At 32.9% G+C, this 14,388-nt stretch overlaps 1 protein-coding gene across 1 annotated transcript in view; it reads left to right on the forward strand.

Moving 5' to 3' along the window:
- Nucleotides 1–14,388, forward strand: part of LOC113512494 (protein O-mannosyl-transferase TMTC2) — a 152,390-nt gene that overhangs the window by 78,512 nt on the left and 59,490 nt on the right. The window contains exon 4 of the mRNA XM_026896393.3: nt 616–1,600. Within this exon, the coding sequence (XP_026752194.2) occupies nt 616–1,600 (985 nt within the window). The remainder of the gene's footprint in view (nt 1–615; nt 1,601–14,388) is intronic.

Genomic DNA, 14,388 nt, shown 5'->3' on the forward strand with positions numbered 1-14,388 from the left:
ATCGCCCTCGCGGAACCCTTTATTTCCTGTTTCCGTAGGAATTTACAAAAAAAAATCTTATTTCGTGCTACATTGCATGAAGAACATCTGAGTAAAATTTACAGTTTCCAGATTTTATGTTTCCGGTGATGATTTTGTAAATTGTTTACTTAGTATATACATATACATATATACATAAGGAAAGGAATGAGGAAAAAAACTAATTTGTAGCGAACACTTTGTAACATATTTTTGTCTTGTCATCATCTTGTCTTGTTTGTTTTATATTTTTTTAATCATAGAAAAACTCTCAAAAGTATTTCGTCATAACTATTAATCCATTTTCTTCATGCCATTATTCATAAACTTATTTTCGTTAATAATTAAAAAATATTGTATAAAGCTATAGTCATAATAAAAATCTAATCCACACATACGAGTAGGAGGTATACACCTCACCCATATAAATAGTTCCATATAGTATGCTAGTATGCTAGTAGTACGTTCTAGTTTTCCAAATGTATAAATATAATGAATTATTATACATCATAATACTGATTTTTTCTCTAATAAGAAGAATATAAAAGTGTCTAATACTTTAGCATGTCATAAATAATGTTGTTTTGTTTGTTTCAGAATCGCTGGCGCAGCATCTGCTTGTTGGGAACCGGGGGAATAGCTTTATTATATTGGCGATTGCGGATTGCTGGAGCACCGTCGCCTTTTGCTGCAGCCGACAATCCTGCGTCTCGCGATCCCTCTATGCTAACAAGAATTTATACATTTTCTTATCTCCCAGTTTTTAACTTCTTCCTCCTTTTATACCCTTTTCATCTAAGTTTTGATTGGTCTATGGAATCTATACCAAGAATTTCATCCATTTTTGATACACGAAACGTATCGACCATCATTTTCTATCTTGTTATGTCAAAAGTTACATGGAAGGCTATAGTGAATGAATTTAAAAAATGCCAAGACAAACCCCTAAAGGAAGTGAAATATTATAAAAAACAGAATTGTAAGATAAGGCACAAGTGGAATTATAATAGCAAACAATATAACAAAGGACAGGACTGCGTTGAAAGAAAAAGCTACTATACGCCACACAAAGAGAATGTGTCATCTAAAAAGCTATTGTGTCCATGTACGGGCTGTAAACATTCGCTGACTGATGAGCACACGAGCGCATGTCGTGCTGTTAACAACAATAATACAATGATGCACAATTCTAGTTGCGTTTGCCCAATCGCGAATATAAAATATAAGACGCCTAATATCGCACAAAGACACATTTATCGCAGTCCCCAAGTTGCGATGTTAATGTTCATGGCATTTATGGTTCTGCCATTCGTGCCTGCTACTAATGTTCTGTTTTACGTTGGCTTTGTGGTTGCGGAGCGTGTTCTTTACATTCCCAGTGTTGGTTTTTGTTTGCTGCTCGGACTGGGATCTGGTGCCTTGACGCGCCATTGGAATCGAAATGAAACACGGAGTCGTATGTTTATGTTGGCCTTACTAATTGTTTTATCTGCGATGTGTGGGAATACCATGCGGAGAAATCTCGATTGGCGTGATGAAGAGAGTTTGTTCCGCAGTGCTCTTTATATCAATCCACCAAAAGGTAAGACAATTTTATATTTTTTATAGGTTATTATATTATATACCAGTTATAATAAGGTGATATAGCAAGCCAAAATTTAGCGATAGTATTCAGGAAACTGAGTAACTTTACTGACCGCAGAGTTTGTTTGGAAAATATAAAGAAATAAAATTAATATTTTCAACGTTCCACATAGGTTCTTTTAAAAAAAATTGTTTAGTTATCATAGTAAAAAATATTATATAATTTCACTGAACTTGACACTTGACATATGTACACACACATGCTGAATATAAAAAAAAATCCGTATATATCTAAATTCTACAGAATTCCGTAAAAAAAGTAATTATTGTTTTGTAAATAAACAATTTTTTATTAATACATTTAAGTACATTCGTTGAGGTAAACAAAAATTAATTATAAAAAAAAAACCTTTAGAAGGGTTGAGCTATTACAATTACAGCAAATTAAATTGGAAAAATGAATACAATGAAAGTACAATAAAAACTCCAATTTTATCCAGACAAGCTAAGCCGGTTACTGGTAACAAAAAAAGGCCAAGAGCATGTCCCCATAGTTCCGCAGCCGTGATTTAACTGGGTTGCTATCTTTTTAAGTTATTAATGTAGAATCTGATATATTTTGCATTGTACTTTATACTGAAAGCTACTTATATTATTTTATTTAAATTATTAAATACTTTGTTAATAGTTTTAAAGTTTTGTTTAAACGTATTTCTTTACAATTTTGATACATCAGGAATAAAAAAATGTTCAATAACATTACATTTTGAATAATCTTTGATTTATTTAATCTATTCGTGTTTAAATTTTAAATTAATAAAGAAAAAAATATTAACTTATGACTGTATTTGGTTTACATCTACTTATATAAGATTTAAATAAAAAAACCTTAAAAAAGTTGAAAGAAATGCTGTGCCTCGTAAACAGACAAACGTGATGAAATTGTAAGGTTTCGTATTATATGTTTGTGATTTAGCTACGGCACTCGAAATACGTAGTAAAGCATTACTTTAAATATTTACGTGACTAAAGGACATTATATTTGAAACATTACAAAATAAAATTACAACTCTCTAGAAGGACCAAGAAAAGTTTTCAATTTCGCACAAAGCTTCGTGTTATCGTCAGTCAACGGGGCATTAAAATTTTGCGAATTCACGCCACAACATTTGAAGCTGTTGCCTTGGCACTCTCATTCCGTACCTTGCACAAAAGTTTGTTTGAGTTACTCCCTCGTTACTGCTCAAAACTAAGACACAATTAATTTGTTTGAGAGACAGCTACAAACTACCTGTCCGCGGCGTGTTAGTTCCTCAAAGTTGGAAAAGAGGTTGTCACGGCACGACTGCCTACCTCGGAGAATGTATCCACAGGGGATCTTGTAATGTATTCACTACCTCTACAGTCAGACTCTTGACCTTTCTAGGATGCCATTAAACATGCATGTACGACGTCCCGAGGGAGCCCGCCTCGGGTTTCTGTTCACATCACAAACTTTCGCGCAAAGAGAAAAGTTTCGTCTGATGGTTCTCATTTTGCCTCTCTTCATACGGCGAATGTTGGACTCAATCCCGAATATTATATTACTTCTATTTTTTGGGACTATTTGTGTATAAATATTTTAGAAAATTCTTCCCTTGTATTGCCATGATGGATTAAATAATCACTATAATAAATATGTTTATATATGTCAATATATCAATTGTAACGTACGTAAATGTTATAAAATTATGAAGATTATTAGAATTTTCAAATAATTTATAATCAATAAATCCACTTAGAAATTATTTATTGAAATTACCATGGAAACGAGAACTATGGAGTTCAGCGTAGGCGAGGCCGTGGTAAATAACTAATTGACTTTATACATAATATGATGTAACTTCATAGAAATTTCAAGAACCAACTTTATATTAAATATTTTATTTTGTATTTCTTATACCATGTATATATTTAATTATTACTTCTTAGGTATTTCATATTATACAAGTACTTACATCTTATTTAAAAGTAATAAATATAATTATTATAAATTCGCTTCTTCCACACAAGTCCTCGTGTTTATAAATAAAAGTTTTTATATTAATATAAGTTCATTAGCTGATTAATTAAATAACTGACATAAAAACTATGCTTGAACCAAACTACAAACTACATAGTTTAAAAAGTACAAGAAATCGTTAGAATTGTAAACTATTTATAAATTAAAATATTAGAGTAAATATAAATATACTTATACACTATCAACAGGTCCCTACTTGGATTTGGTAAAAATATACTATCTGAAGAGAAACTTATGACTTATTCAGATACCACAAATAAGATAACAAAATATGCTTCCCTTACCAGAAAAAACAATATTTCACGTAAATTATGACACTTTATCGAAGGGTCCCCGATGTAAAACTATCCAACTTTTTGGCGATGGGTTTGTAAGGAAAAAATAAGAGGCCCGAGTCGCTTTTTAAAAGTTTCTTTTAGAACTTCTTGTATTTTTACGATATCCGAAATCACTTGTAAAATATTGAGGCCGGCCAAGTCGACAGCTGCGTCGTAAGTTATTTTCTCACGAGGATTAAATACTATAGTCATAAAGTAATACTAGATATACTGATCGATATATTTTTTTTTTTATACAACTTAGAATGGCAAACAAGGTGACGGCCCACCTGATGGAAAGTGGTAACCGTTGCCTATAGACATGAGCAGTGCCATGGACATAACAGAGTATACTGTTTCTCCCATGACACCCCCATGTGTTGCCATTCTTGAGGATTCAGGTGTTATTCCTCTGTACCCAGTAAATTCAACCCAGAAACACAGCTATGCAAACACAACTGCTTCACGGTTGAAACACGAATAGGACAGAGGTTATGTTATTATATATTATATGTTATTGAAACTGTACTATTCAACTTAGTACGTAGTACGTTATACCAAGTCTGTAGTCTAACTGATGATATACATAATATGCTTCTTTAAATTTAAATTTTTCATTGAGTATTAATAATAATATCGACGTTACGTAATAATCGTAAATGTTATAGTATGAGACATAGAAATTTCTATAATAGTATATTATAGAAGTTTCCATAATATGCTGTATAAAGGCGTATTAAATTAAATAGAATAAGCCACCCTTTCCTTTCACTAAGGGAGCATATGGTGAAGGGATGACAGCAGCGTCCCTCTTTAAACATCACCAAAAGACAAAAAAAGGTTACCAACTTGCTTGCCAAGCGTAGCAACTACGTGGTAAAACCCCCTTGGAAAAAGCTATGTTCAGCAGTGGACAGTTAACGGCTAATACAACAAGCCGCATTAAATTATAAAAGCTTAAGCTAATTTTACACAAGTAACGTACTATTATAATGATATATATATATATATATATATATATATATATATATATATATATATATATATATAGTAAGCAAAGACGAACTTATCTCTAAAAGATTTTTTTTCCAGTCAACCTAACACAGTAGTGTAGGTAGTAATAAGTGAGCAGTAGTAGCGCCAAAAAGAAAACAAACATTTACATAATTTACAAATGATTATATATATTTACAAATTCATAGAGAAAAAATAAATAAAAAAATATAAATATATATATCATACGATGTAAAAAACCAACAGATAAAAATAATGATTCATTCCCGTAATCCATCAGTATGAAAATAATCAAAGCACGTCTTATAATTCTGTTCAGTAAAATATGATACACACCAACGAAACGAATTCGCCGAGATGAGAACGGCAAATTTTATGAACTTACGTCAATAACCCGCCAATTCCCACTCGACCCTACTAAATTATTAACTAGGTACGTAATATATAATATGATCTGTTCAGTCGCCAATTCTACGCAGATTATAGCCCATTACTCGTACTTTATGTGAGTTCAGTATACTGATCAAAACTCAAACGCACCACAAAATATATGAAAATGGCAGCCAATTTCCGGCATGGTTATAAATCACAAATCAAGTGTTCGTAGTGAACTACGTCCTATTACACTATTGTACATATCTTGGCAACAGCTTTTGGCATCCCACTATTCTTCCCCTCGCCATATTTCAATATATTTGAAAATTGGTGTTGCTGTGTGGACACTTTAATACACTACAGAATAACGCATTGTTATTTGGTTATTTTTCTTTCAAAAGCAGTATAATAAACTGTTGTATATTATAATAAACATGCTTAAATTTGATTTATGTTATAAATGAGACTGGTAATTAACTAAAACAGTACCACTATAAAAAACATGTATATTTATATTAAAACACTCTAGAAAAAGCAATCTAGCTTAGCTCGCGAGGTATATTTATTATTAACCAGAGGGAGACTTTGTACAAAAGTTGTTTGCTTGGGCACCTATGTCCCATTCGTATTTCTACCGTGAAGCAGTTGTGTTTGCATGGCTATTTCGGTTTGAAGGATGACATATGGCAGTAAATTTACAGGGTACAGAGGCATAACACCTTAGTTCTCAGGAATTGCAACGCATGGGAGGTATCATGAGCGAAACAGTATATTCTGTTATGTCCATGGCACTGCTCATGTCTGTAGGCGATGATTACCACTTCCCATCAAGTGAACCGTCACCTTGTTCGCCATTCTAAATTGTATTAAAAAAAGTTGCAGTTGTAGCATTTGGTTAGATAAATAAGTTTATGTGATAAGAATGGATAAGATTAAGAACTTTTATATTCGAAAAAAAAATAAATACCGGTAATAGAGAATTTGAAAAATAATCTTTTGTCTTAGTATTAACGTATAATGTACAGAAATAAGTGAATGTTGTAAAAAATGTATCGGAATTGAACATATTCAATATGAGGATCGTAGAGATAGTGACTTAAACAAAAATGGATAAACTGTATGAAATATGTAATTAAAAAGGGAGTGAATACTGAGATAATTACACCAAAAAAAGCATAATAATTACACTGACTCCAAATATATCGTCATCATTGTCTTGCCTTTTCACAATTATTTAGGGTCGGCTCATTATTTCTTCTTCATCTACAAATCCCTAAGTTGTCGTTTGTCAGCTGTAATTTTCGGGCTTATTCCTCTTTTATGCATATCACCTTTCACACAGTACATCCACCTTTTCTTCATTCATCCTCTTTCTTTACATCAATCCCCTTTTATTATAATAATTACACTAATCCCAAGTATATAACTATAAAGAAAGATAAGGGAAATGATGATACTATACCGCTCTAGGAATTTTGTAATTAATCAGTGATGGGTATTTCTCAAACATATGTCATATAAATTCATATAAATTTTATCTACATAAATAGATTTAATAATTAATCATAAACATTATTGTAAAATAATTATCACAATTATAGAAATAAAAGTAAAATAATCAAGATAAAGTGTACAACAGTTTTTAAACGTTCAGAAACAGCTGTGAAAACCACATACAATTTGGTACAGTAGTTTTTGCATGATGCCGGAACGAACATACGGATGGACTAAAACTTATTGTTCTGGCATCTATTCGTAATAGTCTTATTAAAGCCCCTCATATTAATTTTTCATAAATTACTCCCACGTTCAGACGTCATATAGTTACAACTCTTATATAAATAAGATCAGTATTTAACATCAACTGACTAAATAACGTGTTTATTAGTTTACTAGAGCAACATTACGTTTAGATTGTACACTTATTATACTTTGGCATCCTATTTTTCGTGAAAAAAAAATAACATTACGGAATAAATACTTCTCCATAATTTATTTAAACAGTGGTATGGGCCGAGAATGTCATGTGACCTAAAAACAACGGATTCTGTATTAAATTATTCAGTCAATTGACTTCAACTGTGCCAAATGAGCTTACCCTGTGATTACCTTTGCAAAATAGAGGCCGATAAATTTAACACGTTAATTACCTATTTTCCCTAATGTATTTTCTTTACCCTAATGTTACCTAATTACATACATACATCAGTACTCAATGGGTGTTTTTATAATTTACCGTAGCACGGCACGATATCGTAAAATTTTATCGTCACTATATAGATACAACACAGCAAAGTGTATACACAATTGTATGAAGACGCTTTTAAATTTCCGTACACGTCCACGATAACATCGTGATGGTAAATCTTACTATATTGTATCGTACTACTGTAAATTACAAAAGCATCCAATAAGTAACAATGGAGTCGGCTTTGAAACACCATTCACTAAATAAAAATTTCAATTTGATATTACAAAAAAATTATTGACCTAAGGATCAATATAAACTTCTTCATATTATTAAATAAATTTGAATTGATAAATACCAATATACAGTACGAGTAGTTTAAGCCAAGAAATTAAAATAATAATTTTAAACATAGGTTTAGGGTAATGATACCTCAGAATCGACAACAATGTCACAGTTATTTAGTGAGTGGCAGAAAAGTGTCAAATAAATGTTTTTTTTTTGTTCATAAAATTAATGTTATGTTCTTATAATTGAATTCGTAACAACAATTTAATAAAATTCCACGAACTAAAACAAAATTGAAATAGGTATTATTTATATACATGATAAAAGTGAATATTAAATACAGAAGGGTCCAAAAGTTTAATGAATTCGAGGTACAACTTGAATGTTTTATACAAATGATAAATCACAGTTTGAAACTATTAAAAATAGGAACACATTCTAAGCATTTTGGTACTTTTGTTCAATATCTAGTTGGTAATTCGAGAGGTTATGAAGTTTATAAATAAATAATTTCATATTTATCATACTAATATAACATTTGACAAATTAAAAGTTATAAAAACTTGCTATAATAGGAAACATTTTAAATGAGAGTTCTACATGATTTTTATCTTTTTTATATAGTTTATTTTCTTAATATATAAAAATAATAATAGTATTACCTAAATATAATAAATATAAAAGTTATATAAATTTTTATGTATTTACAGGCCCGATTTCGAAACTTGAACATATTTCCTCATGCCATCATATTTTCTCTAAACTAATACTGGATATTTTAATCGCGTTTTTTTTTTATTTATAATTTCTACTAATTTCAAAACAAATAGTCTAACATCTTGTTATGTTATCTATTCAAAAATGACAAAAATGAGTTGTAAAGAAGGCCGCTAAATGATAAATCCACCATATGTACACTTACTTATATAATAATTAAAAGTCCTTATAACAATATCAACATAAATATCATAGATTCTACCGTTATTCTGTCTTGAATTCTCTGTCAAAAGGAATAGAGTTCATACTAAAAGGTTTTTCCGTATTTCAAACTAAATTACAACATCAAGTAAATCACAAAAGACTTACGACGTTACGAACCACGAAATGCTATGATATATATAAGAATTTGATTTATATGTATATTGTTTATTATGTTATAAATAATATATAAAATATAGTAATAAATATTGCAAATTTACAAAAACATTTACAATACAAATGTACGAATATTAGGTTTTACGCATGAAATTTGGGTCCCGAATTTCGAAATTACTTATATTAGTACTCGGGTCGTCATATTTTAATCCTAGTATCGAATACTTTATAACGTAACCTCACGAATATGATAAAATAAACAATAGTTTATTATATAAAAAAAACTACTTAAATAAAAGAAAAATATTAATTAAAGAAAAAATCATTACTTTGTATAATATTTTATATTTTTGTTGTATTATATAATTAAGACATTTTAATAGTAAGTTCAAAGCTTACTACAATTGACGTTAATTACGTACGTAATTAGACAGATCCCATATTCTACCTAATTTATCCAATGTAATACGTAATTAAGTATAATTTATTATTGTATTTCAATGTATACTTAATATAAATTACTTTATCCGCTGAATATAAATGATAATGCTGAGATGATGAAAATTACATAAGGTAATAAATATGGTGGTGGTAAAATAATGATGAAATTATTACACTGTTTATTATAATAAATTAAATAATGTACGTAGATAGCTATCTTAGCACAAATCCCGAAGTGGTCATCATAGCAATAAACTAGCAAAATTTTGGACTAGGTATTCATAGTTTATAATGACAGGAGGATTAATACAGACAAGGGTTGCGTGTTTATGAAATGGCTAACTAGCATCCCGTCACTAACACCGTTTTTGACTTTGAAACTTTCTCAATCAAATATTAATGTTATGATCAACGACTCATTTTGATATTTCATTCAATTAATTCATTTCATTTATTCAAATAACAAAAGCGTTCATAATTCGAATGAATTCTCTATATTGAAAATACGGGAAGTGTTCGACAACTGTGAACCAATTTTAGTGAATCTTCGATAAACCTATTGATAAGAAACACACACACACGCACGCACGCACGCACGCACGCGCGCGCACGCACGCACGCACGCACGCACGCACGCACGCACGCACGCACGCACGCACGCACGCACGCACGCACGCACGCGCGCACGCGCACGCACGCACGCACGCACGCACGCACGCACGCACGCACGCGCGCGCGCACGCACGCGCGCGCGCGCGCGCGCGCACGCGCGCGCGCGCGCGCGCGCGCGCGCGCGCGCGCGCGCGCGCGCGCGCGCGCGCGCGCGCGCGCGCGCGCGCGCCGCGCGCGCGCGCGCGCGCGCGCGCGCGCGCGCGCGCGCGCGCGCGCGCGCGCGCGCGCGCGCGCGCGCGCGCGCGCGCGCGCGCGCGCGCGCGCGCGCGCGCGCGCGCGCGCGCGCGCGCGCGCGCGCGCGCGCGCGCGCGCGCGCGCGCGCGCGCGCGCGCGCGCGCGCGCGCGCGCGCGCGCGCGCGCGCGCGCGCGCGCGCGCGCGCGCGCGCGCGCGCGCGCGCGCGCGCGCGCGCGCGCGCGCGCGCGCGCGCGCGCGCGCGCGCGCGCGCGCGCGCGCGCGCGCGCGCGCGCGCGCGCGCGCGCGCGCGCGCGCGCGCGCGCGCGCGCGCACGCGCACGCACGCACGCACGCACGCGCACGCACGCACGCGCGCGCGCACGCACGCGCGCGCGCGCACGCACGCACGCACGCACGCACGCACGCACGCACGCACGCACACACACACACACACACACACACACACACACACACACACACACATATATATATATATATATATATATATATATATATATGTGTGTGTGTGTGTGTTTCTCCAATGACAAATGGAGATGTTAATCTTCATTTCTAACAATCCTATTTTTTTTATAAATAGTACCCTGCCATTGTATATTATTAGCATAAGCAGGTCTACAATTCCATATTTTCATTAAAAAAACTGTTTTTTATAGGTACTAAACATAAGATTATTAATACTCGTAGGTAGGATATATAATAAAATTGAAAAGAACGACATTTTGTGTGAAAAAAGTTAACAGTTAATATAATTTTATAGGATCAGCAAAACGCTTGTTTTAAAAACAAATTAATCCGCTTTCGTCGAAATATTTACTGTACTAGCCGATAAATATTTATTGATATAGCCTAGTAAAAGCTTTAAAACATGTACACGCTCAAAAGTACCAATAGAAGATAAAACAATACAACTGACGCCGCTAGGATTTGTGTTCATTTCATTTTACCTTCGACTAACACGACCTAGAGGCTAACTCGATCCAATTTGTCTCCGCGTATACGAAACAAGCCAATCACGAAGCTCCCCATTACACGATTTCGCTGGGACAGGAACGGTGCGGCGACCTAATCGGCTAAAGCCTCGGCTTTATCGAATACACCTTTTGCGACGATAGTTGATCTATCGCGGGACTTCAGGGATTAACACTTTATCTACCTACTTAATGGGTAATGAAATAGATTTTAAAGACGTCTTATCAATAATCAATAAGTTAAAGGTGCATTAAAGTTCAGTCCAATCACATACATGATCTTGGCGGTAAACGGTATAACACCAATCATCAAACATTAATTAGAAACTATAAAAATAAAAAGAGAATAAATTTTATTACGACCATTTTATTTCGACTCCTCTCAACATAAGATAAAAGGTGTTATGTATCTATAGATTTGTATTTATATGTAAATTATCTAATCCAAATTCTCACTTACTTATACTCGTAAATGTAAAAGTGAGTTTGTTTCCTAGGGGATTTAAGAGGAAACAGTTGATGATTTATCGAACTCAATAGTTATTATACATAGGGCGAAGGATGGGTAGCAGCGTCCCTCTTAAAACATCTCTAAAAGCCTAACTGTGGTTGCCAAACCGTCTGCCAAGCGTAGCAACTACTGGCAAACCTCCTCTTATGGGGAAGGCTTATGTCCAGCAGTAGACAGTTAACAGCTGAAATAATAGTAATAAAAAAAAACATAGTTATTAAGATGGAGAAGGACATAGGTTACACTTTATCTCAGTCAATCAAGATTATCCTTGTCACGAAGACGATGTCGCGATTAAAAACTAGTATAACAATATCTGTATTAAAATGTAACATTGTATTAAATTAAACATTTTTCTTTGTACATTGGGTACATACACAAAAAATTACACTACGCCCAAAAATTACATTGCATTCAGTTTCCATTTTTTATATTTTGTTTTTTACGTGTCACACACTAAAAAGAATAAAATATAAAAAAAAAATTATACTGGTGTTGTCTGTATCAATACTATAAGCTCTATTGTTTGAGAGAAGATGGTAGTATTAATGTGTGATAATTAACTATATTTAGGTCTACTAATCATCTTTTTATTTTATTATTATTTCAATAGGTATTAATATAGAACTTTTTATGTTTTACCAAATTAGTTACAAAATGTTATATAGATAGATAGCAACAACTTTTCATTAATGGTATCTATAGGTACTTAATAGGATTATTAAGATTTTTTATATATTTTTTCAATTTTATTTAGACAAAAGCAAATTGCTCCTAAGTAGTTGAGAGCTTAAGTACAGGTCTACTTGTAAAATAATGCAATTTCTACAAAATAAAACCTTGAATAAAACAGTTTCAGTCTTGAAAGGTGAACTTTAATGCTTTTGTCTTAACACAAAGAATACTAATCAAGAGAGCAGGATATCTACTTCCAGTAACTCAGTTACTTTATTGTAGTTGGTTAAGCCCAGAGGTTTTATCAACTCCATCTTTGAGTTCGATACCAAAGTCTTCGAACGGCGACTCTTGAGAGATTAACACCATTATCTTAGTTGCAAAACTTGTCGCACGGTTACTTAGGTGTCGAAACTTAGTTAGACACTCGGAAGAGTCGCCAATAGTCAGCGGGTCAGCTTTACAAATAAAAATAATATTACTAATGCTAAAGTCACTTTATTACAAAATAAATACACTTCTGGGGTTATTCTGCTTTCACCCTATTACGATATAAGGAAATTCTTTATTTTAAGCAATATTATTTTTTTTCCCCTATTTTTGTTACACATTATTTTTGCTGATTTTGTATTGATATTGATGATTATTTTTGTCTTCGATAGGATGTATTCTTGTTTTATAAATTTTGTCTATTATGTACATAGCTAAAAAGAAGTCAACTAAAACAAAGTGTTCTAAATTGTAAACCTCTAAATGTAATAGTATACTTATATAAGATATAATTATACTTATCTTCTCTGAAAATAATTGATTTTTTATACAACTTAGAATGGCAAACAAGCTGACAGCCCACCTGATGGTTATGTTGGTGGGACTGGGATGATGATTTGTAATATCTAAATGTAATTGTTCATAATAATACACCTTATATTATTGTATATTAGATGTTGTGGTATTTTATAATACTCTCTTTATAATTTAAAATAAAAACTCAAGTAATAACACAACTAAAGCCATGGCTTACATAGATAAAATCAAAACAGTATACCCAATGCCACGGGATTATCTTCTAAAACGAATTAATTCCTCGAGCTTCAGAAAAAGACTGTTTCAAGATTGGTTTTTAGTAATCTACACGATGTAACAAATACTATAAGCTACGATTGAATTAGTGAATCGTAACCTTCAATCAGTCAATAACATCATACAAAACCAGGCCATTTAATTTTTCCTCTTTTTTATAATAAGTGAAGATAAAGTATAATACTTTTTCCTCATTTTCACAATTTTTTTACCTGAGACTTCATCCTTCATTTTATTTGTAATATTAGTAAGGACTTTAACACCAATGACTTCTTTTTTTATTACAATATCATCGTTTAACACTACTCTTCGTTTAGTCTGATTTATAGATAAATGTCTATACTTTTATTAAACTAACTGAATTATTTTTATTCACAAATAAGTATATTCTAAAATATATGTTTTATATCTAATACAATATCTTGTAACGAGAAAAGGTATGATTTATCCAGTTATTGTTCCAGTTATATTCGAAATTACGAAAAGGTCTTTTAATTCATTTTAGGGACGTAGGTATCCAAAACAATCCAATTATTACTCGTGCATAATGGCATTTGTGAAGTGTCTTACCCCAGAGATTTCAACTGGATATATTTTATATTCCCGAATAAACCTACATATAATTATATAAAAAATAGTGTAAATGTACCTTAAATGGACTTAAATATTATATACATATGTAAAACTTATTAATTTATATAATAATTATATATTAATTAATCTTATTTTTTTCTATATATTTTATATAGCATAATTTTTTTTTAAGTTTACTATTAATAATAATTAAGCCTTGTGGCAAAGATATTATACATCTCATAAGAAATACGTCATGTATCATTTTTTTCTTTCCATTCAAAGCAAACAACAAAGGCATAGACTAATCTTCGCATTGCTTAGTGTCT

The sequence above is a fragment of the Galleria mellonella genome, unplaced genomic scaffold (assembly GCF_026898425.1).
Source record: "Galleria mellonella isolate WM207_F2 unplaced genomic scaffold, CSIRO_AGI_GalMel_v1 utg64, whole genome shotgun sequence".
Classification (NCBI taxonomy): Eukaryota; Metazoa; Arthropoda; class Insecta; order Lepidoptera; family Pyralidae; genus Galleria; species Galleria mellonella.